Source organism: Xiphophorus maculatus, chromosome 4 (assembly GCF_002775205.1).
Source record: "Xiphophorus maculatus strain JP 163 A chromosome 4, X_maculatus-5.0-male, whole genome shotgun sequence".
Lineage (NCBI taxonomy): Eukaryota > Metazoa > Chordata > Actinopteri > Cyprinodontiformes > Poeciliidae > Xiphophorus > Xiphophorus maculatus.
This window is the reverse complement of record NC_036446.1, coordinates 776,272-796,138: the sequence shown is the minus strand read 5'-3', so window position 1 is coordinate 796,138 and position 19,867 is coordinate 776,272. Positions and strand designations below refer to the sequence as shown.

The 19,867-nt window shown below is 48.0% G+C and overlaps 3 protein-coding genes across 6 annotated transcripts; 2 read left to right on the top strand and 1 right to left on the bottom strand.

Annotated features, from left to right (window-relative positions):
- The first annotated feature begins 3,953 nt into the window (after positions 1–3,953).
- On the top strand, positions 3,954–7,405 carry gpn1 (GPN-loop GTPase 1). 2 transcript variants are annotated; one of them, XM_023332756.1, is made up of 13 exons: positions 3,954–4,120; positions 4,513–4,606; positions 4,686–4,792; positions 4,923–4,960; positions 5,043–5,115; positions 5,190–5,284; positions 6,064–6,109; positions 6,180–6,326; positions 6,437–6,519; positions 6,623–6,662; positions 6,734–6,824; positions 6,896–6,997; positions 7,170–7,405. In XM_023332756.1, the coding sequence occupies exons 1-13, from the start codon at positions 3,974–3,976 to the stop codon at positions 7,274–7,276; spliced, it is 1,170 nt and encodes a 389-aa protein (XP_023188524.1). In that variant the 5' UTR covers positions 3,954–3,973; the 3' UTR covers positions 7,277–7,405. The 2 variants fall into 2 exon arrangements, with proteins under 2 accessions (XP_023188524.1, XP_005814999.2); XM_005814942.3 differs by having other exon boundaries at positions 5,043–5,121.
- A 4,823-nt stretch (positions 7,406–12,228) lies between these two features.
- Positions 12,229–17,104, top strand: LOC102226700 (stathmin-4-like). Of its 3 annotated transcripts, XM_023332761.1 has the most exons (7): positions 12,454–12,689; positions 13,070–13,131; positions 13,211–13,306; positions 14,232–14,437; positions 14,506–14,652; positions 14,792–14,809; positions 15,808–17,104. In XM_023332761.1, exons 1-7 carry the CDS (start codon positions 12,616–12,618, stop codon positions 15,814–15,816), a joined length of 612 nt encoding a protein of 203 aa, XP_023188529.1. In that variant the 5' UTR covers positions 12,454–12,615; the 3' UTR covers positions 15,817–17,104. The 3 variants fall into 3 exon arrangements, with proteins under 3 accessions (XP_014330382.2, XP_023188528.1, XP_023188529.1); XM_014474896.2 differs by lacking the exons at positions 12,454–12,689; positions 15,808–17,104 and adding an exon at positions 12,229–12,286 and having other exon boundaries at positions 14,792–15,801; XM_023332760.1 differs by lacking the exon at positions 15,808–17,104 and having other exon boundaries at positions 12,450–12,689; positions 14,792–15,801.
- LOC102227212 (interleukin-17F-like) lies at positions 16,200–19,858 on the bottom strand. Its single transcript, XM_005814945.2, has 3 exons — positions 18,314–19,858; positions 17,658–17,842; positions 16,200–17,574 (listed from the first exon to the last, which is right to left on the bottom strand). Exons 1-3 carry the CDS (start codon positions 18,344–18,346, stop codon positions 17,328–17,330), a joined length of 465 nt encoding a protein of 154 aa, XP_005815002.2. The 5' UTR covers positions 18,347–19,858; the 3' UTR covers positions 16,200–17,327.
- Positions 19,859–19,867: the final 9 nt, after the last annotated feature.

Here is a 19,867-nt window from a genome sequence, read left to right as displayed (position 1 = left end):
TAACACCGCAACACCGAACCGGGCTCAGGACGCACAGAGTCAGAGCGCAGTCGGGCCCGGCAGAACCACAGACCAGGTCCAATAAATCACCGAGAAATCCTGGAAGGAGGAAGAGCAACACAGAGGAAAACTGATGAAAACAAGCAGAACCAGAGAGACGAGAAGGAAAACAAACAGAAAACCCAAAATGATCTGCCACTAATGGAACCCAGAACCAACAGAATCAGACCGTTCAGAACCACGAGAAATCCAAACCACTGTGAAACCAAATTGACCCATTCTGTGTCAGTCCTTGGGTTCAGTGTGACAGATGATTCTTTCTGAGCAGAACCGGTCCAAACGGTCCGGCTGGACCTGCTGCTGGTTCCTGCTTCCTGCTGCTCTGGACTCACAGAACCTCCAGAACCAGGTCAGGAGGTCTGACTGCTGCGTTCAGGTGGGGTCGTGCCTGTGCAGAAATCAAACGTCCCCCATTCGGCTCCAGGCAGCTGGAAGTCATTACCTCATCCATCAGCCAGCTGGGTTCCTGCCACATCAGATCTCCTCTGCAGACCCAGACCGGACCGACCGGACTGCCAGCGCTCCAGTCCGGAAAAACACGGAAACACAACAAAGCCAGGAGGTGACCTCTGACCCAGACCTGCTGCTGGTTTCTTATATGAGCGGCACGGCTCTCTGCCCAGGGCAGCATCCGACCAGGGGCCGAGCCATAGAAAATAAGTTAGGATGCATCATTCCCACCAGACCTGTTCAGTCCGCTTTGACCTGACTTCAGTCTCTTTGTTTAGAAAGTCCGGTCCGGTTGGTGTGAACGCTAGTCGACCTCTGACCTCTGGTCCTCCAAACCTCGGTCTGGGTTAGGTTGAAGTGAATTCTGGTTTGGTTTGAATGTGAACGCTAAGCGAATCGGAAACCGCTCCAAAAGCAGGAAGTGGACTACAGCATACGGCATTCTGGGTAAATACGACCAAAGCTAACGTGCTAGCCTAGCGCTAAGAGAAATGGTAAGAGAAATGGCTCCTGGTCTTCAGCCAAAGACTAAAGAGAAATCCTCCAACCGTAAAATCCTCCATCTTGTTTCCATCTGGTGAAGAAGGAAGCTGCTCTCAGTGTCTTTAGAGGTTTTTGTGTCGTTTCCTTCGGTACTTTAAGGGGAAAACGCCGTTAAAGCTTCAACATGGCAGGAAAGTTGATCATTTCTTTTTCGTTTCTCCCCTCCAGGGGGTCTTTTTGTGGCTCTCGTGTCCCTTATATGAAAGTAGGCTGACAGGAAAGGGGGAGGGAGAGGAGGGAAGACATGCGGGAGTCGAACCCGCGACGGCCGCGACGAGGACTCAAGGCCTCCAAACATGGGTCGCGCCACCACGGCACGCCCAAGTTGATCATTTCTAGTTCTGAATCTAACAGGATTTCCATTCGTTCTTTTGGAGGAAAGTTGTCATTGATTTTCAGAGTAAAACGTTTTATTCCAACAGCCATAAAAAATAAAACCATAGGAGCGCACTGATTTGTTTTCATCCTTGTTTTTCCAGAGGTTGGATGACAGATGAGGGTCAGCAGCTGTTCTTGGCTCAGATAAATAAAACTAGTTTAAAACTGATAATGTCACATGACCTTCTGATAAAACAGCTCTTATTTCTGATAAATAATATCTGCTGTAGGAAGTTTGTTACAGTTTTATTTACTAACCAACTCCTGTTAGCACAACTGGAACAGATGGTTGGATGGTTGGTTGGATGGTTGGATGGATGGATGGATGGATGGATGGATGGATGGATGGATGGATGGATGGATGGATGGATGGATGGATGGATGGATGGATGGATGAGGGAGTGCAGCAACATGCTGGAGGTTCTTCCTAGTTGGTTTTCTGGGTCTCAGCCAATCAGAATTCAGAATGAAACCCAGACTGGTTCTATTGGGCTGCCTTCAGCTTCACAGCCCAGTAGAACCAGAACCAGGCCAGGAAATGGCTGCTGGTGACCAGCTGCTGAACCCGCTCCGACCCGTTCCAGGAATCAGAGTCCAGTTTAATCAGAATCAGGTTATTTCTGGACTTCTTATCGTGATTCTGTCCCTGACCAGTCTCCAGTTGGACCTGGAGGTTCTGGACCGGAACCGTTTGGAAAACAACAACGTGACTTAGGAAGTAGATAAGTTCTGGTTCTGACCTGCTGTCTCTGAAGGAGCAGCTCTGAGCCATGCCGCTGTCTGACCCGATCCGGCCGGAACCGTAGCACAGGCGACTCAGAACCTGCAGAGTCCGAGGAGATGAAGAGTAAACAGGAAGCTCTTCATCATCGTTTGATTACTCTGAACGCCATGGAGCTGTAAACGCCCCGCGCTCCGAGGAGGTCAGTGAACGCCTCACAGCAAACAGCACTTCCTCTCTGTTTATGGTAAACCGTCTCCATGGAAACAGGCAGGACACAGCTGCTGAGTTCCAGGATCTGATTGGACCGAACCGGGTCAGCTGGTTCTAACCTCAGAATAAAATCTAATGTTCATCAGAGACGATCAGGTCTGTACTGATCGATCAGGTCTGTACTGATCGATCAGGTCTGCACTGATCGATCAGTACAGACCTGATCGATCAGTGCAGACCTGATCGATCAGTGCAGACCTGATCGATCAGTGCTGACCTGATCGATCAGTACAGACCTGATCGATCAGGTCAGCAGTGGTCTGGCCGTTTTGCAGTCAGACTCTCAGTCTGTGTGGAACATGTTTCCTGTGTGATGTTGCGTTTTAGTGCTGATCAGGATTCCAGATGTTTCTGTCGTCTCTCAGGTTCACCTAGCTAACCCTAACCCTAACCCTCTCACCAGGATCAGCTTCAGCCTGAACTTCTGTTCGTTCCTCTTCAGCTTCCTGCTTTATTTCTCTCTGAGTTTGTTCCGCTGCTCCGTTATCGGCTCCGTGAGAAGAACGGCGATCTCTTCATGTTTGGAACAAAACAAGCCGATAAAAACAGCGGGGTCATCTCCCCGCCACGACTTTTCACATCCTGCCTCAGCAGGGCAGGAACTGAAAGTCATCAGTCTGTTGTCATGGGAACCAGGTATCAGCGAGCGTTTCCGTGGAGAGCGGACGAGTCGCAGATATCTGCTGAACTCACGTCATCCGTCGGGCCTCGTCCCGTCCTGCTGATCCGATCCGCTGGGCGGATGTTCTGAACGACGACACCAAGTCCGACTGCAACAAGTTACACATTAAATATTTCAAACCACAAACTTAAGGCTGCCAGGTTTCCGTTTGTTCCTCAGTTTTACAGCTAACATGAAATACATTTCAAAAGTGAAACTCATTATTTAGAATTATTACACAAAGCGAGTTTTTTAAGCCTTAAAAAAAGACTCAGAAGATCAGAACATTACATAAGTTTAATAAAAATTATATTTTAAACAAACATAATTTTTGAATTTAATAATTGGACGGGGCTCTTTATGCAAATGTAGTGTGGCATGCAAAGGTCTCCTGGGTCAGCAGGAAATCAGACCAAAAGAAATACTTCTGATGATCACTTCCACCTTAATGATAGATTTTATTCTCACCTTATTGTTTGACAGTCGGCTGCTATGGTAACCAGGTGAGGAATGCAGTGTTTGTGGTCTTCACCTGGACCTTCACCAGGCTGATCAGCTTTAGATGTTTGTAAGAAAATTATCAACAAATTTTAAACTGATAAAATACTGAAAGAAAAATATACAAAATATTTAATATTAAAAACATTTTTATTATTTATTTTAATATATATTTATTTTAATGTCAAATAAACGCCGGACTTTTTTCTTTTTTACATATATGGTTTCCTTGCTTCTTTGTTGACATGTTTAAATTTAAATGTATTTTTATTATTTTTTTCTGGATGTTTCCTGCATCATCAACGCGCCATAGCGCCCCCTTGTGGCCGAAGCGGCTAGTCGCGTCTTGTTTTACGGCACAGACTGCCTGTTTACGGCCATCCACCAACATGGCGGCAGCGGTGGATTCTCCGGAGAGCAGAGACAGTTCGGCACCGGGAGCGGAGGGAGGTTCGAGTCCGGGTCCGGTTCCAGACTCCCCTGTGTGTCTCATCGTGCTGGGCATGGCGGGGTCGGGAAAGACCACCTTTGTCCAGGTGAGGCAGCGCGTGACAGCTCCGCATCCACGCGTGAACCCCTCAGCAGGACAGGCTGGGTTTCATCTGGGCCGTGTTTCCGGCCGGTTCCGCCTGGGGACGGGTCCAGAATGAGAGAACAGGTCCAACAGGTTCGGGTTCTGCTCAGAGAGTCCCGTAGGACCCTGCGATGCTCTACTTCTGGTTGTCAGGTTCGGTTTGGTTCTGATGGTTCCGGCCTCAGTAGAAGAGCTGCACTGAGTTCTGTAGAACCACCAGAACCTCAGCAGCTTTTACATTCTGCTCGTTTTCAGAACAGGTTCTGATCCAAACCAGCTCCTGATCAGCGCATTGGTTACCGGGTTGCCTGGTTACCGGGTTGCCTGGTTACCAGCCTGTGTTTGTCCCCGCAGAGACTGACGGCTCACCTCCACGCCCAGAACTCGCCTCCTTACGTCATCAACCTGGACCCGGCCGTGCACGAGGTTCCGTTTCCGGCCAACATCGGTGAGCTCTGGCTTCCGGTTCTGCCTGGTTCCGGTTCTGGATGGTGTCCCCTGTCCTCAGCCTGTCCTCTGCCCCTCAGACATCCGGGACACGGTGAACTACAAGGAGGTGATGAAGCAGTACGGACTGGGCCCCAACGGCGGCATCGTCACTGCGCTCAACCTGTTTGCCACGCGCTTCGACCAGGTGACCCGACGACCCGGTCCAGAGAACCCGGTTCTGCTATCACCTCTGATCAGACCTGGTTCGGTACAAGAACCTCTGATTGGACCTGGATCTGCTAATGAACGGGTTTCTGTGTTCTGGTGTCGTTCAGGTGATGCAGTTCATCGAAAAGAAACGTCAGAACCACCGGTCGGTACCAGCTGCTCCTGACCCAGTGTACCGGTTGTGTTTGGGTCCAGAACCTGAAGTTCTGCTGCTGATGTCTCCGCAGGTTCGTCCTGATCGACACACCGGGTCAGATCGAAGTCTTCACCTGGTCGGCGTCAGGAACCATCATCACAGAGGCTCTGGTGGGTTCTGGTTCTTTTGGGTCCTGGTTCTGGTCTGGTTCTGACCCGGAGCTGTTTGTGTTCTCCAGGCGTCTTCGTTTCCCTGCGTGGTCGTCTACGTGATGGACACGTCCCGCAGCGTCCACCCCGTCACCTTCATGTCCAACATGCTGTACGCCTGCAGGTACCGACCCGGTTCTGGTTCTAGAAAACACTCTGAGCTTTTAAATTTAGAACCAGAACCAGACATTCTGGGTCAGATTGTGCTGGAACATGTTGGAACTGAAACAGTCCTGATTAATCGATTATTGAAATAATCATCAGCTGATTTAGTGATTGATTGATCCTTAAAGCTGCAGTAACTTTTAGAAAAATGCTTGTAACATATTTGTTAAGCTATGAGACATAATCTGATAAAAGAAAATCAAACTCCTCCGCCTTCTGCCGGTTCTAACTGTAAACTACCAATCGGAGCCAGGATGCGCTGCCAATCAGCCTGTGTATCTGCTATTCAGACCCTACCCCATGCTCTGTCTCATAGACTGTGACAACATGCTGACTATTGATAAACATTTTTATAAAAGTTGCAAAGTTTTAGTTTAGACAAAAAGAATCAATCTAACCCATTTAATTTGAAAAGCCTTTTCATCAGTGAACTGTTCATCACTGTTCATCAGTGAACTGTTCATCACTGTTCATCAGTGAACTGTTCATCACTGTTCATCAGTGAACTGTTCATCACTGTTCATCAGTGAACAAATCCAAATCTGTTGTTGGATTTAGGCAGTAAAATGTTAATACATATAAAAGAAGCTGAAGTGGTTGAATAAAAACATCTACAGTTCCTCATGTGAACCAGCAGAGGGCGCTGCAGGACCAGATTAAACTCATTCCAGAACAGAGCGTGCTTTGGGTTCTGGTTCTGGATCAGATTGGGTTCTGGTGGTCTCTTCTCTCTCCCAGCATCCTCTATAAGACCAAGCTGCCCTTCATCGTGGCCATGAACAAGGTCAGTTGCTTCCTGGTTGTTGTTGTGACCTCCTGTCGACCCCATGTTGACCTTTGACCCCTGGCTGCAGACGGACATCATCGAGCACAGCTTCGCCGTGGAGTGGATGCATGACTTCGAGGCCTTCCAGGACGCTCTGAACCAGGAGACGTCCTACGTCAGCAACCTGACCCGGTCCATGAGCCTGGTTCTGGACGAGTTCTACGCCAGTCTGAGGGTACGGACCGGACCGGAGCAGTCCCAGACCCAGACCCAAATCCAGACCCGACCCAGACGGTCCGGTTTTTGCTTCCTTGGGCCTGACTGATGTTTGGGCTGTGTCGGCAGGTGGTGGGCGTTTCCGCGGTGACGGGAAATGGGCTGGACCAGCTATTCACTCAGGTGGAGGAGGCAGCCAAGGAGTACCACAGGTGAGTCAGAACCTGGTCAGAACCTACACAGGTCCAGTTGGTTCTAGTTCAGTTTGTTCTGGTCAGGGTCAGAGGTCGGGTTCTGATGGTCTCGTCTCCTCAGGGACTACCGGCCGGAGTACGAGCGTCTGCGGCAGCAGCTGGTGAGTTCTGGCTCCGGTTCTGCTCTGTCCCGCTTCTGGTTCTGGTTGTGAACAGTCCTCCTGTCCACCAGGTGGAAGCGCAGAGCAGGAAGCAGCAGGAGCAGCTGGAGCGCCTCAGGAAGGACCTGGGGGCGGTGGACATGTCTCCTGCCGCGTCCGCAGGTAGAGTACAGAACTTCCCCACAGGACGGCCCGGTTCTGGTCCGGTTCTAACACGCTTCTTCCTGTCGCAGAGGAAGCCGATGTCGCCGGGCCCAGCGACCTCATCATGACCCGCGGTAACCGTGACAACAGCGAGGAAGAGGCAGACGACATGGACGACATCGACTACTCCGGTGAGAAAACAGCGAGAGCTGAGTATTCCTAACGTTCCCAAACGTTGCTACACGTTACGAGGCGTTCCTAACGTTCCCGAACGTTGCTACACGTTACGAGGCGTTCCTAACGTTCCCAAAAGTGGCTGAATGTTGCTGAGGGATCCTAAATTTTCCGTGTTTCTGTCTGTAGCCACTGAGGAGAGCAAAGAGAGCGACGCCTTCGGGAACTTCCTCAAGGAGAGGAAGGAAGTGGTTCAGGTGCGGAACAGGAAGTGTGCCGCACCCGACGCGCCCTGACCGATGACATGGACGGATTTGGAGCAGCTGATTGGCTGCTTCATCACTGAGAGGAAAACAAAAGTTTTATTTTTATACCAACTTTGTGAAGGAACTTAAATAAAGCTCAGAGCTGCAGCCTGTGTCCAACACGGTGTAAATAATTTTTTTAATAAACGGAGCCAAGCTCAGGTGGGACGTAAACACACACACGCACACACACACATATCATGTTCTGGGTTTCCATGGAGAAAACAGCAGACTGGTCTCACCTGCAGGATTCCCACAGTCTGGAATTCGCTTTAATTTTCCATAACAGAATATTTTTTATAAATGCTGTAAATGTGATTCGCCACATTAAAAGTTTCAACAGTTTTAGAACGGAACAGTTCTGACCACCTGGTTGATTCACACAGACACTTTCATCAAACATAGCGTTTTAAAAAATACTAGATTCCCATTTATTATTTGCACTCATTAATTTTAGTGACTAGAATCACAATTATTGTCTTGATTTTACTCAAAAGCAAATCTTGCATCCCAAATTAAAACTAAAGACAGGAACTGTGGGCTGCAATGTTCTGCTCCGTCTCTCTATACAATTCAATAAAATTGTAATATTTTGTGTTAATTATGGAGGACATAAAATATAAAAGGCACAAAGTTTTTAAAAATGCTTTCCTTGTGGGCCACATGCTTTACTGATTTTGTCCCTTATTGTAAAAGGTTTTGACACCGTGTCGCAGTGGATGATCCGATTTAAGACAGAAAACTCTTTACTTCTGTCTGGATGTTTTCTGCAGTTTGAATTTCTTCTCTTCGTGCTGGCAGCTGCGCAGCGTGGAGGCGTGCGCGCTGCGTGCGCGGTGTGTGCTGAGTGCAGTGAGTCAGCGGCTCGCCTCCGCCATGCTGCCGGATCTCAGCGCGGCGCGTGGGCGCCAGTGGCACGACAGATGGCCGCGGGCGGACCGGCTGCTTTCATTCAGAGCTTCAGCATGAATGGAGGAGGAATGGGAGGTTCTGGATCAGAACCTCAGGCCCACTCCTGCAGGAACAGCACGAGCATTAAGCCTCATTAAATCCTCCTGAGAGAACGAGCCAAACTGCACACTGAAGAACCAGTTTAACCAGAACCTCCAGTCCTGGTGGGTCAGTGTTCTGGATCCAGCCGGCTGTATCGGGTCTCTTTGCTGGGATGCAGCACCAACTCTCAGGCGGTTCTGATCAATAACTGATCCAATAAATCAGCCTCACTGTGTTGATGCTCCTTCACTAAACAATCTGCATATTTTGCTGCATTAAAAATATCACTGCAATATTTTAGATTTATTTCATGTTCCCTGTTTACAACAGGAATCTATCGTTCTTCATCCTGGGACGCCCAACCTGCTGTACATTTATTTTTATGTATAATATTTCACAATAAACGAGGCCTATTACTACATAAAACATAAGTTTAAATAAAAAGTGATACCCTGATAATACCACTATCACAAACGTAATATTTAATATAACCTACAGATATTTGCTGTGGAAATACATGATTTTAAGTTCATGTTAACCTGTTTTGAAAGACGACGCTTTGAATAATTAAACAAAACGTCCCCACATTGAAGACCTCTGCTTCTTAACAGTTTTGCACAAAAAGGGAACAAAAAAGTTTATATTTAATCAAATTAGCATTAAAGGGACGTTAAAATAAAAGAACAAATAACTGAATAGTTAAAAATCCCAAAATGATGAATTTTTGTTTATTATGCAATTTATTTAATTTTCCTTTGGGATCAATAAAGTATTTTTGATTTTAATTAATTAATTAATCAATTAATTAATTAATTAATTAATTAATTAATTAATTAATTAAGCAAATTGGTAATTGCTTTAATAAATACAAATAAAATGTGTGAGCAGAAACATTTCTACCCTGACCTGCAGTCAGGTGAGCAAGTGCAGCTGCAGCGCCGCGCGGCGACCAGCAGGGGCGCTGTGGAGGCGCTGTGGGAGGTTTTATCCGTGGAAGGAGAGTGAGTCACCGGCTGCTTTCAGCCCACGCGGCCGGCGGCGGCCTCCGCTCAGCGGCGGGCCGCGAACACGACCAGAACCACGGAGCGTCACGACACTTAACAGAACCTCCAGAACCACGGAACCAGAGGGAGCTGCTGCCTGGTTCTGGTTCTGAACCGGTCAGCTGCATGGTTCTGGTTCTGAACCTGATCAGAACCGGTCTGTTGCCTGGTTCTGATCCCGGTGATGTGGACTGAACCTCCAGAACCAATGACATCACTGCTCTGAGCAAAGAGGTGACCTCATACTCGATGACATCATCTTACCAACAGAGATGATGGTGCAGCAGGAGCACCGATATGTGTGTGTGTGTGTGTGTTGATGCTGCATCCTGAACCTCATTTCGCTGTCGGCTCACACACACGGGGCGGGGCTTAGTGTGCTCTCTGCTGATTGGCTGGAGGTGACCTCATTGTTGCTGGTCCTCACTCAGCTCCATTACATCATGGCCAGCTGCTGCAGTGCATCATGGGAGCTGCAGTCCATCAGGGTTGATAAGCAGCTCTCCAACCCAGCGGGATTCTGTTAGGGGTTTAGAGGTCAAAGGTCATGACTGAATGCTGATTATTATATAAATGGAAGTGACAGTAACAGAATAACAACCATAGACAGTGAAATAAACATAAATATGAGGAATATGTGTGAATGAGACTGATCGGTATTATCCATCCATATTTTCTCTAATGTCTCCATTTCTGTTGAGACGATAAAAATTTATTTTAATTTATGGAAAGCAACAGTGATCAAACTTCTGTACAGAAATGAATGAGGATTGGGTTTATGGTAACTTTGGAAACAACATTAGCATTTTTGTTAGATACACTGAACAAACATCTAAAGGCCTCATGTCAGATATTGTTGCCATGTGGAGTTAACTGTAAATGAGCATTGCTGACATTTTATTGTACCAAAGTAATATTTCTCTTGATCTGTGTATAATATGTAATCCAACTTCCTGTCAGTGAGCGTTACTCAGTGAGTTGTTGTTTTACTCGGTGCATTGTGGGACATGTCCACTGGCTGGTCAGACGAAATGAGCAACAGCTGGACAATCCTTGGCCTGGACAATAAAAGGCCCCAAAATGTCAGAAGTCATAAAGCCTCAGATGTTATGTTGGAGCCGTTGGCATGTTGGATGCAGGACGTCGTACCGACGGTCCGATAATGGTCCGTTATCGGACCGTCGGCCCTTTAAGAGTTGGTTTCCAACAGACTGCAGATCCTCCTCATCCTCGTCTGACCGCTCAGCACCAGACGGCCACGTCGGCTCGTCCGTCTGAGGATCTGCTCAGACCAGCGACACTCAGCTGATGAGACTATTGGTCTGAACAACAGACGCATCAAACCTCAGACTGTCTGTAACCGCCTACGGGAAGCCAACTGGGTCAGAATCGGATTCCTCAGCCTGACCCCGATCAGGACTGTCGATCCGCTACAAACGGCCGAACCACAATGTCATCGATGCCGACATTGCATGTCTGCTGTATGGTTCTGGATCAGAACCGGTCAGTCATGTAATTACTGACATTACATGTCAGTAATTACATGAAGATCAGTAAATACTGATCTTCATGTAATTACTTCATGTCAGTAATTACTGACATGTAATGTCGGGCGCAGGTGACATGTAATTACATGTCAGTAATTACATGTCAGTAATTACATGTAATTACTGTCAGTAATTGCGTGATCCAAATGTTCATATATATTGAAGTTAAGAGTTTTCAAGTTAAATAAACAGCATTAGCTCACCTTCCTTCAGATCCAGTTAAAATGTATTTGTCTATCAAAGGCAACTGGTTTCCTTCGATAGAAGGAAAGACTCTGTGGCTTCAGTACTGGATCAGTGTAGCAGCCGTTCATCGGACCTGCATGGCTACATTAATGAAATAAGAGGGTTGATTTAATAGTTTAGCTAACGTTAGCTGCTGTAGCAGAAATGCTGTGTGTGACGTGGTGTGTGATGGGGTGTGTGTGTGTGACTGTGTGTGTGTGTGTGTGTGTGTGACTGTGTGTGTGTGTGACATGGTGTGTGTGTGTGTGTGTGATGGGGTGTGTGTGGCTGTATGTGTGACTGTGTGTGTGTGTGTGTGACTGTGTGTGTGTGTGACATGGTGTGTGTGTGTGTGTGTGATGGGGTGTGTGTGGCTGTATGTGTGACTGTGTGTGTGTGGCTGTATGTGTGTGACGTGGTGTGTGTGTGATGGGGTGTGTGTGTGTGATGGGGTGTGTGTGTGTGACTGTGTGTGTGATGGGGTGTGTGTGTGATGGGGTGTGTGTGTGTGACTGTGTGTGTGATGGGGTGTGTGTGTGTGACTGTGTGTGTGATGGGGTGTGTGTGGCTGTATGTATGTGTGTGTGAGTAACGCTTCATTCTCAGCTTTAATTTTAGCGCTGACATTTACTCAGAAGCCAGAAGACTGGATCAGAACTCGAACAGGTCAGAACCAGAACGGATCGGCACCGGAGCGGATCAGAACCTCATGTTCCCCTCGTGTCTCAGCTCAGATCTAAACCCAGTCAGAACCAGTTTCCTGGTTTGGGTCGGGTTTTAGAGAAACGTTCTGTCTGTAAAGTTCTGTTGAATCCATAACTGGTTCTGGACCAAACCAGAATCTGAGCAGCTGCTGAGGTTCAGATCAGCTGCTGGTTCTGAACAGAACTTGACCCGATCCATTTAAAGCTGTGATAATCATCATCATGACCAAACATCTGGTTCTGGATCCAGATTCTGTTTGCTCCATCCAGAACGTTTCTCCTCTGTTTCCAGTTTCTGATGAAGAGTTTTCCCTTAGTGATGAAGATGAACCCACGCATCCTCCTCCTCACTCTGCTGCTCTGGACCAATCCCAGCACAGCATCTCAGCCGTCCAATCAGAGCGCTGCGTGGTGATGTCATGCGGCTGCTGTGGAGCTGATGCTGCTGAGCTGCAGAGCAGAGCAGAGAGCAGAGCGGCGAGGCTGCAGGTCAGTTCCTCACAACAACTCTTCTTCTTCACTCTTCCTTCCTTTTCTTCCTTCCTTCCTTCCTTCCTTCCTTCCTCTCCTTCTCTTGTTCTCTCCGTTCTTCTTTCTGCCATTTCCCTCTGAACTCCTTCTGCAGGTGATGCGTTAAAACAATGACATCATCGCTCTCATCAGCACATTTCTTCTGTCTGTTTCTGTAATTTTCTGCTCTGAAAATGTTTCTGTGTTGGTTCTGCTGACTGGTGCTGGTTTCACTGGTTTCACTGGGAATGTGGAGGATTTCCTGCAGCTGCACTTAATGCTGCGCGTTTTCATGCGATGAAGGAGTGATGCAGGAAACCCTCTGGTTCTGGACGTTCTGCAGCTTCACCTGCAGGTTCAGAACCGGTCCCAGTCAGAACCGGTAAGTCCGGGTCAGAACCAGAACATCTGGGATGTCTAAGGCGCTGAAGATTCTGGAGGTCCAAATGACTCAGACGAGTTAAAAAAGCTTCAGAGAAAAGAACCAGAAAAGGTTCTGATCCAATCAGAACCAACAGAACTTCCAGCTGGATGCAGAAAAAACAGGAACATTTAGATGAACTCGGGGCAGTCCAGTTTGGACCCAGAGTTCTGGTTCTGGTTTTAGTTCTGATGTGTCTCTGCTGCTGCAGCAGGAAGCCTTGTGGAGGTTCTGTTTCAATTCTGGTTTTAGTTCTGGTTCTGGATCTTGTGCGTCTCTGCTGCAGCAGGGAGCCTTGTGGAGGTTCTGTTGTGGTTCTGACCCGTTTGTCTTGTCCTCAGGAACAGATTCTACCTCACCACAGTGTCTTTGCCGGAGAACAGCAGGAACATGACCCTGACAGGTGAGCAGGTTCTCCAGCCCGGCCCGGCCCGGCCCGTTTCATCTCCTTCATTCTGCCCTCTGTTCTCCTCCATGTTCAGCGTACAGAGAGAAGATGCGAGAGCTCCCCCTGGTGTCCATCTTCTGCTCCTGCATCCTGCCTCAACCCAGGGAGCAGACGGCCAACAAGCAGGAAGGTCAGCAGCATCCTGATTTCTGTTAGGGTCCAGAACCAGAACCAGAACCGGCTGGTTTCAGGTTCTCACAGCTGAGACATTACTGTCAGTTAAATTAATGTTTACGTAGCTCTAATCGGAGATCAGGTCCAGTTTCCTCCAGCAGAGCTCGGTCCAGGCTCAGGTCCGCTCTCTAATCCGGATCAGAACATCTGGGCCGGAGTTTGCAAAGATACAGAGTTAAAATAAACTACAATAATTTGGGTTATTTAGCCTATAATAAGAGAAAATCATGATGTTTCATTTTTCATAGCCATGCTTACATCAGGTTATTCATTCATTCATTTATAAATGTCACAGTTTCAAACCAAAGCTTTAGTTAGTCAGGTCATTATTTAGCTTGGAATTAAATATTTAGCTGCAATTTAAATATTTATCTTTCTAAATAAGCAACATTTACCTCGATTTATATTGAACCTAAATATGTAGCTCTAAGTTAAATATTTAGGCTGGAGCTAAATATTTAATTTAGAAACTACATATTTTAATAATTTAACTAATTAGTTAGCAGGGAAACATTTAGCTCCTCTCCTGCACAACATCTAATATTTAGCTCAGAGCTAGCTAACTATTAAGCTAACTCTGAGGTAAATATTTAGCTTTGTAGATTGATAGTTAGTTTTAAACTTCTATGTTTAAAGGAATAAGATGGTGAAAATATAACTTTTAAACCTCATTTTGTTTCTCTAATAACAGGCTAAATAACCTAAATCATTGTTGTTAATTTTTGAAAGTAGACCATCTGATTGGACCCGTCCTTCTCTTCCGGTTTGGACTCTTAACAGCTAAAATTATGTTTTTCAATATAGATACAATAACAAATGCAGGTTTGTCATCATATCGACCAGAGAGGTTCTGAATCTTAAAGCTAGCGGTCTTCTTGCAGGCGTGGTGGACCTGAACCTGTGCAACATCCGGGACATGGAGGTCATTGAGCTGAGCAAGCGTGCGAGCGGCCAGGCCTTCGAGGTCATCCTGAAGCCGCCGACCTTCGATAGTGCCCCGGAGCTGAGGGCCACCACGCCGCCCCGCCAGAAGCCGTCGCTGGCGGAGATCCAGAAGAAGCTGGACGCCGCGCAGGAGAGGCGGAAGGTGAGTGGAGGCCGGGCCAAGTTCACGGTGATCAAACCTCAGCCTCACTGCTCTCTGGCGCTCTCTAGTGTCAGGAGGCGGAGCTGCTGAAGCACCTGGCCGAGAGGAGGGAGCACGAGCGCGAAGTGGCGCAGAAAGCTTTGACCAAAGACCGCCAGGAGCAGCGCGTCAACGCCAACCCTCTGCAGATGCACCTGAACGCCACACAGGAGGAGGTGAGGACCTGACCCCCCTTAACCTCTGACCTCACCTGCTGAACCTTTCCCCCTCATCCTTGGACTGACCTGAGCCTCTGACCTCCCGTCGGACGGACGTCTGTCTCTAACGAATTGTTTCCGTCTGTCTGCCTTCCAGGACAAGCACAGTGTGGAGGTGAGGATGAGGATGAGGAGGCAGCCATGATGGATTCTGGGTGGGCGGAGTCAAACCAAGCCCTCTGACCCAAACCATCAGGGCTCCAGAAGAAATCGGCCATCTTTGAGTCCATTTCATTCTGATCAAATCAATACTGACGCTAGAAACTGAATTCAATAGTTTTTCCTTAACAGAGAAGAAACCAATTAGATGTTTACTGGTTTTGACTTAAAATATATATTTTAACCAATTCTTGTTGGGCCCAGACTGGTACCAGGTCCGAGTTCTGGAGGTGGATCGGATAAACTGTTCAGTTTCTGCTGACTGAAAACCCTGATGTAAAACACAACTCTAGCCCAGGGGTCCCCAAACTGGAGCGGGGTCCACTGGAGAGTCAAGAAAGGATTTTCAGAATCATGTGACCCCCTGAGGCGTATGGAAGGCCAGAAGAGACGAAATAACTCAGTAAATAATGTAAATAGTGGACCTTTTAATTATTGTTATGAAATTTATTTAAAATGTATGTAATTCTTTGACTATTTTTAAATAAATGGAGGGAAATAATCATGTATTTTCAGGGGGTCACCAGTTGGAGGTCAGCAGTCTGAGATTATTGTTATTATTGGGGTGAAAAGTTTGGGGAATCAATCAGACGACAGCGTCTGAGTTCTGATAAGTTGGTAGTTCACGGTTTATTGACTGGAAGGACTTCAGTTTCCAGGGAGTGTGAGATACCAGACGACGTAGAAATGTCCGGAGGAGGATGGTCTGGGTCGAGGTCAGGTTAAGGCTCAGTGGATCTCTGAGCATGAGATCATTTTGATGTGTGTTTATTGTTTAAGACAGTCTACTTTCTCTCTACATCAGGGTCTCACTCTTGGTCAGTCTGGTTTGGGTCAAACTGGTTTGCTTCTGTTTGGGCTGGTTCTGGTTGAGGCCGTCGGGTCCACCGTCATCTTGATGTGTGTGTAGTTGTTGCGTTGCCGCTCACCGCCTCCCTCTGCTCTCTGCCTCAGGTGTCATGATGGCCTGATCACAACACAAGCTGAATCTTATCCAGAAGCCGATTTTGAGGGCTGATTGAGGAGCTGGGAGACTGGAGCTGCTCTGACTGGGAGGACTGGGAGCAGAACCAGTGGAGGACATGGAGGACTGAGGGACGTTTGTCTCCTCCACCAGGACCCTCGTTTTCAAACAAACGCTGCAGATTCAGTCATCGCTGGACAGTTTCCTGTGGCTTTACTGTGCTTTGTTGCCATGCCAACGGTGCCAATGTCTTCATGTGTGAGTGTGACTGTACATGCACCAACCAGAACCCACCCCGGCTGAAACGGATCAGCAGGGTTCTGTCTGAAACTGGAGCTGGACCACATCGACCCGAGCTCAGATACTGAGTCAGACTGCGCCCCCTGCTGGACAGTTTGGACATTTTACTGTGATGTGGTTCCTTGGTGACATCTAGTGGCGCCTCTGAGAACAGCAGAAAATCAGGAACCCTGCTGCTAGAACCACAAGATCTGTACAGGCCCAGTTCTGTTTGAGAACCAGAACCAAGCAGAACCAGTTGGACCATTCTGGTCAGGATGAAAACCTGCAGGAGAAAAGACGGCGATCCAAACGGCTTACAGACCAGAACCACCTTGTTCCAAGTTATTGTCAGCAAGTGCAACTGAAACCAAACGGCTTTCAGAACCAAGAATTAGAGTCCAATTCCTGCCTTCAGGACCGAGATACCAGTAGAACCAGAACCGGGCCCCAAACAGCCTGAGGTAGAGTCAAAGATTCTGGTCCGGTTTCAGTTCTGGTCCCAACAGAGAGAGGAGAACATGTTCACCTGCAGGTAGAGGAACTCCTTCCTAATGTGGACCAATCAGGAGACACCACCTGAGTTCTGATTGGCTAGGACTGAAGTTCATAACAGAACCATCAGAGCTGTTCTGCTCTGCTGGTACCGCCTAAAGAACGCCAACCTGAACCGACCCGAAAGTCAGACCTGGAGGTGGTTCTGACCCAGATTCAGATTAAATCAGATAAACTCGGGACCAACAAGTCCAGACAGGTAGAAAAACCTGAGAGACTGAGATGAGAACCAAGACAGAGAGGCCCGGGTCGGTGGCCCGGGTCGGTGCCATCCAGCTTTATTTCTTCAGATTCTGTTGAAATTGTCTGACTATAACTGAAAACACCCTGATACGGATAATGATGGATGGATGATGGATGGATGATGGATGGATGCAGCTGCTCTTATCCATTGGCCTAGTTAAAGGACATGTTGTACAGAAATCTATTTTAAAGAATAAAGAAGCAGGATCATTCAGTGTCTGAACTTTATTGATCTGGATAATAAATACATCAGTAATAATAATAAATATCTGCTGAAGGTCACAAACTATTAAATAAAACTTAAATAAGCACCAACGAGGCGGGACGCCTCCTGACGCCAGACTTAGTGGTCAGTTTATACAATTTGATGCAAAACTTCAGAGAAGCCAGCGACTCAGAACCAGAGATGCTGGACCTGGTTCTGGACCCGGTTTCACTCCTGGACATGGACCATGTGCCGGACGCAGGTGCAGCCCACGGGGATGTTGCGGGTTTCCAGGCGGTAGTGGTAGCTATGCTCCGCCCCCTCCGTCCTGACCCGCTTCAGAACCATCACCTGGTACCAGATGAGCCGGGACTGCAGGTTCTGGTCCTCCTTCCCTTCCAGGTCCAGGCAGCCCTTCAGCAGGCAGCGCGCCTCCGACAGCGTGGGCGGGAACAGAGACTCGTCATGGGACGTACTGCGGACAGAGACGGGTGGGTCAGAACAGAAACTCAGTGGGACCCGGCGGGACCTGGCAGGACCCGGCGGCCGTGTACTCACTTGTAGGTCCAGGGCGAGATGGAGGCGTTGTGCAGCGGCCGCGGGTTCCTGCTGGGCAGCAGCAGGGCCGGGTCCAGTTGCAGAGACACAGTTTGCTCCACTGAGTCGTCGGAGCGTTTCCTGGGGTGCTTCGACGCCGCCTCCGCCATCATCAACATTGTTACCATGACAACGGCACCGATGACCTGAGGAGGAGGGGGTCGACCTTCGTTAGCCAGTCGGCAGAGAATGAATCGTCTCCATGGTTACAGCAGGAAGTTCTTGACATCATATCCCATAATAATAATAAAAAATCTCCATGGCGATGCAGGAGCGACTAAAACCTCCTGCTGGCGAGGAGCGGCTTCAGTCAGAGGCTTCCTCAGAGCCACTGCGACACAGACCTCTGCAGCAGCTCTCTGAGGCCCAGAATTATTTCATTTCATTTTAAAGTATTTTTGAATCCAACAAAACGCTTCAGAACCGGTTCTGCTCACTAACCGGACCAGGCCCAGAGGTCCGACAAAGAAAACAGAAATAAAGGTCAATAAATCAGAGGCTGACTGGACCCTACTGAGCCAATCAGAACCATGTACCGGGTCTGCTTCAGATGAAGACAAACCATCATCATCAGAACCGAACTGGCTTACAGCTGATCGCATCAGAACTTTCCTCACCGTCACTCTGGAGCTGTTAGCTGCTGGAAACATGCTGGTTCTGTTTGTCTCTGATTGGTCCGGTTCTGTTCTGCTGGGTTCCCAGGGCTCAGCTGGAGGTCAGGATGGAGATGTGCGTCTGCGGCGTCCTGCCCGGTTCTGATGGTCCGGTGTAAACAGCCGGGTGTTTTATGCGCCTCGCTGTGATGTCACCACCTGAGAGCGTTTGATCCTCCTCTGTAAACCGCAGCGACCCGGCTGACGAGGCCCGCGGGCCGACCCAGTTTCAGGCGCTCCTCAGGATGAAACGCTGAGCTTCGAACCTGGCTGCAGATTTTCTAGGTCACGCTCTGCAGAGGCAACCAGGAAATGAGGCGAAGCGTCGGCGCGGCTCAGCCTCCTGAGACGCTTCAAAGATCCAATTTATCACGAAAACCACAAAAACCAATCAACCAACCAATCAATCAATCAATCAACCAGTCTGACTCTAGATGCTTTTCCTGCTGCAGCTCATCCTGCACCATCACAGTCAGTTTTAAGCCCAGACTTTAACTAGGCCCAACCTCCATTATGAACATTATGTTTCCATCTACTTATCAGGAAACTTTAAACTTTAACGTCTAAAATGTTACAAAAAAAGCAAATGAGCCGTTTTTCCATGTGGCTAACTAGCATGTAGCACACGCCTCAAAGATGGAGTCAATCTATTCTCTCTGCTGCAGCGTCGATTCTTTTTTCAGAACCTCAGGCGAACCAAAAACTTTGTTATTGTGAAACAGAGGAAGTTATTTCTAATGCAAAACCTCAAAATGTGCATAAAAGCGTCAGAGGAAACACTGCGGCTTCAGCCGGTTCTGTTTAATAGCGCTCCTGGTTCTGAGTCAGCGTGCAGCGATCAGGACCGGCAGGACAGGAAGTGATGTCAGCTAGGCTACACCGGGACGCTAATCTGAACTCGACCTGCAGGATCAGAACCGCAGGCGAACCGGACCCACAGCCAGCAGAAACCGCTGAGTCGGGCGTTTTCTCTACTGCAAGAACAGAAAATACCATCAGGAACCAACCAACAGAGCCAACAGCACAATGTAGATAAAGTAGGGGTGTGCCGATCGATCGGCAGCGATTTCTTTAATTTTGGGAGATCAGTGATGAGCTGATACTTCCATGTCACCTGATCACAGGTCTAACAGTCGGCCTCCTCCTGTGAGGTTTCCTGCTAGCCCCGCCCACCAGCTCATGTCTGCCCCCCACTGTTACCAGCTCACACACTTTCTTGCTTTAGTCAGTAAAATGTCAGGCAAAAATAATTGGTATGAGCCAAAATCAGGACCGGTAGCTCAGGCTTTTTAATGATCGGTGCAGCTAAGGAGTAAAACAAGGTGAGCTGAAAGCTGCAGGTAACACAGCTGGAGAGCAGTAGGAGAAAATGTCACAGAAAAGATTTAACAGCAAACTGTGGAGTCCAGGCCCGGTTCTGGTTCTGCTGCTGCAGGACGGACATGTCCCCCTGTCTGTTTCTTTTAGGGCTGTTGTAAACGAATATTTTAGTAATTGAGTAATTGGATAAAAAATAAA

Bases quoted from the DNA above. Each gene is read 5' to 3' on its own strand.
- LOC102226700 (XM_023332760.1), top strand. From the start codon at position 12,616: ATGCAGGAAACCCTCTGGTTCTGGACGTTCTGCAGCTTCACCTGCAGG. The intron at 13,132-13,210 runs GTGAGCAGGTTC...CTCCATGTTCAG, and splicing joins CAGGAACATGACCCTGACAG to CGTACAGAGAGAAGATGCGA. The intron at 14,438-14,505 runs GTGAGTGGAGGC...GGCGCTCTCTAG, and splicing joins CCGCGCAGGAGAGGCGGAAG to TGTCAGGAGGCGGAGCTGCT.
- gpn1 (XM_005814942.3), top strand. From the start codon at position 3,974: ATGGCGGCAGCGGTGGATTCTCCGGAGAGCAGAGACAGTTCGGCACCG. The intron at 4,121-4,512 runs GTGAGGCAGCGC...TTGTCCCCGCAG, and splicing joins GAAAGACCACCTTTGTCCAG to AGACTGACGGCTCACCTCCA. The intron at 4,607-4,685 runs GTGAGCTCTGGC...TCTGCCCCTCAG, and splicing joins TCCGTTTCCGGCCAACATCG to ACATCCGGGACACGGTGAAC.
- LOC102227212 (XM_005814945.2), bottom strand. From the start codon at position 18,346: ATGTTTCCAGCAGCTAACAGCTCCAGAGTGACG. The intron at 17,843-18,313 runs GTGAGGAAAGTT...CCTCCTCCTCAG, and splicing joins CTAACAGCTCCAGAGTGACG to GTCATCGGTGCCGTTGTCAT. The intron at 17,575-17,657 runs GTGAGTACACGG...CTCTGTCCGCAG, and splicing joins ATCTCGCCCTGGACCTACAA to TACGTCCCATGACGAGTCTC.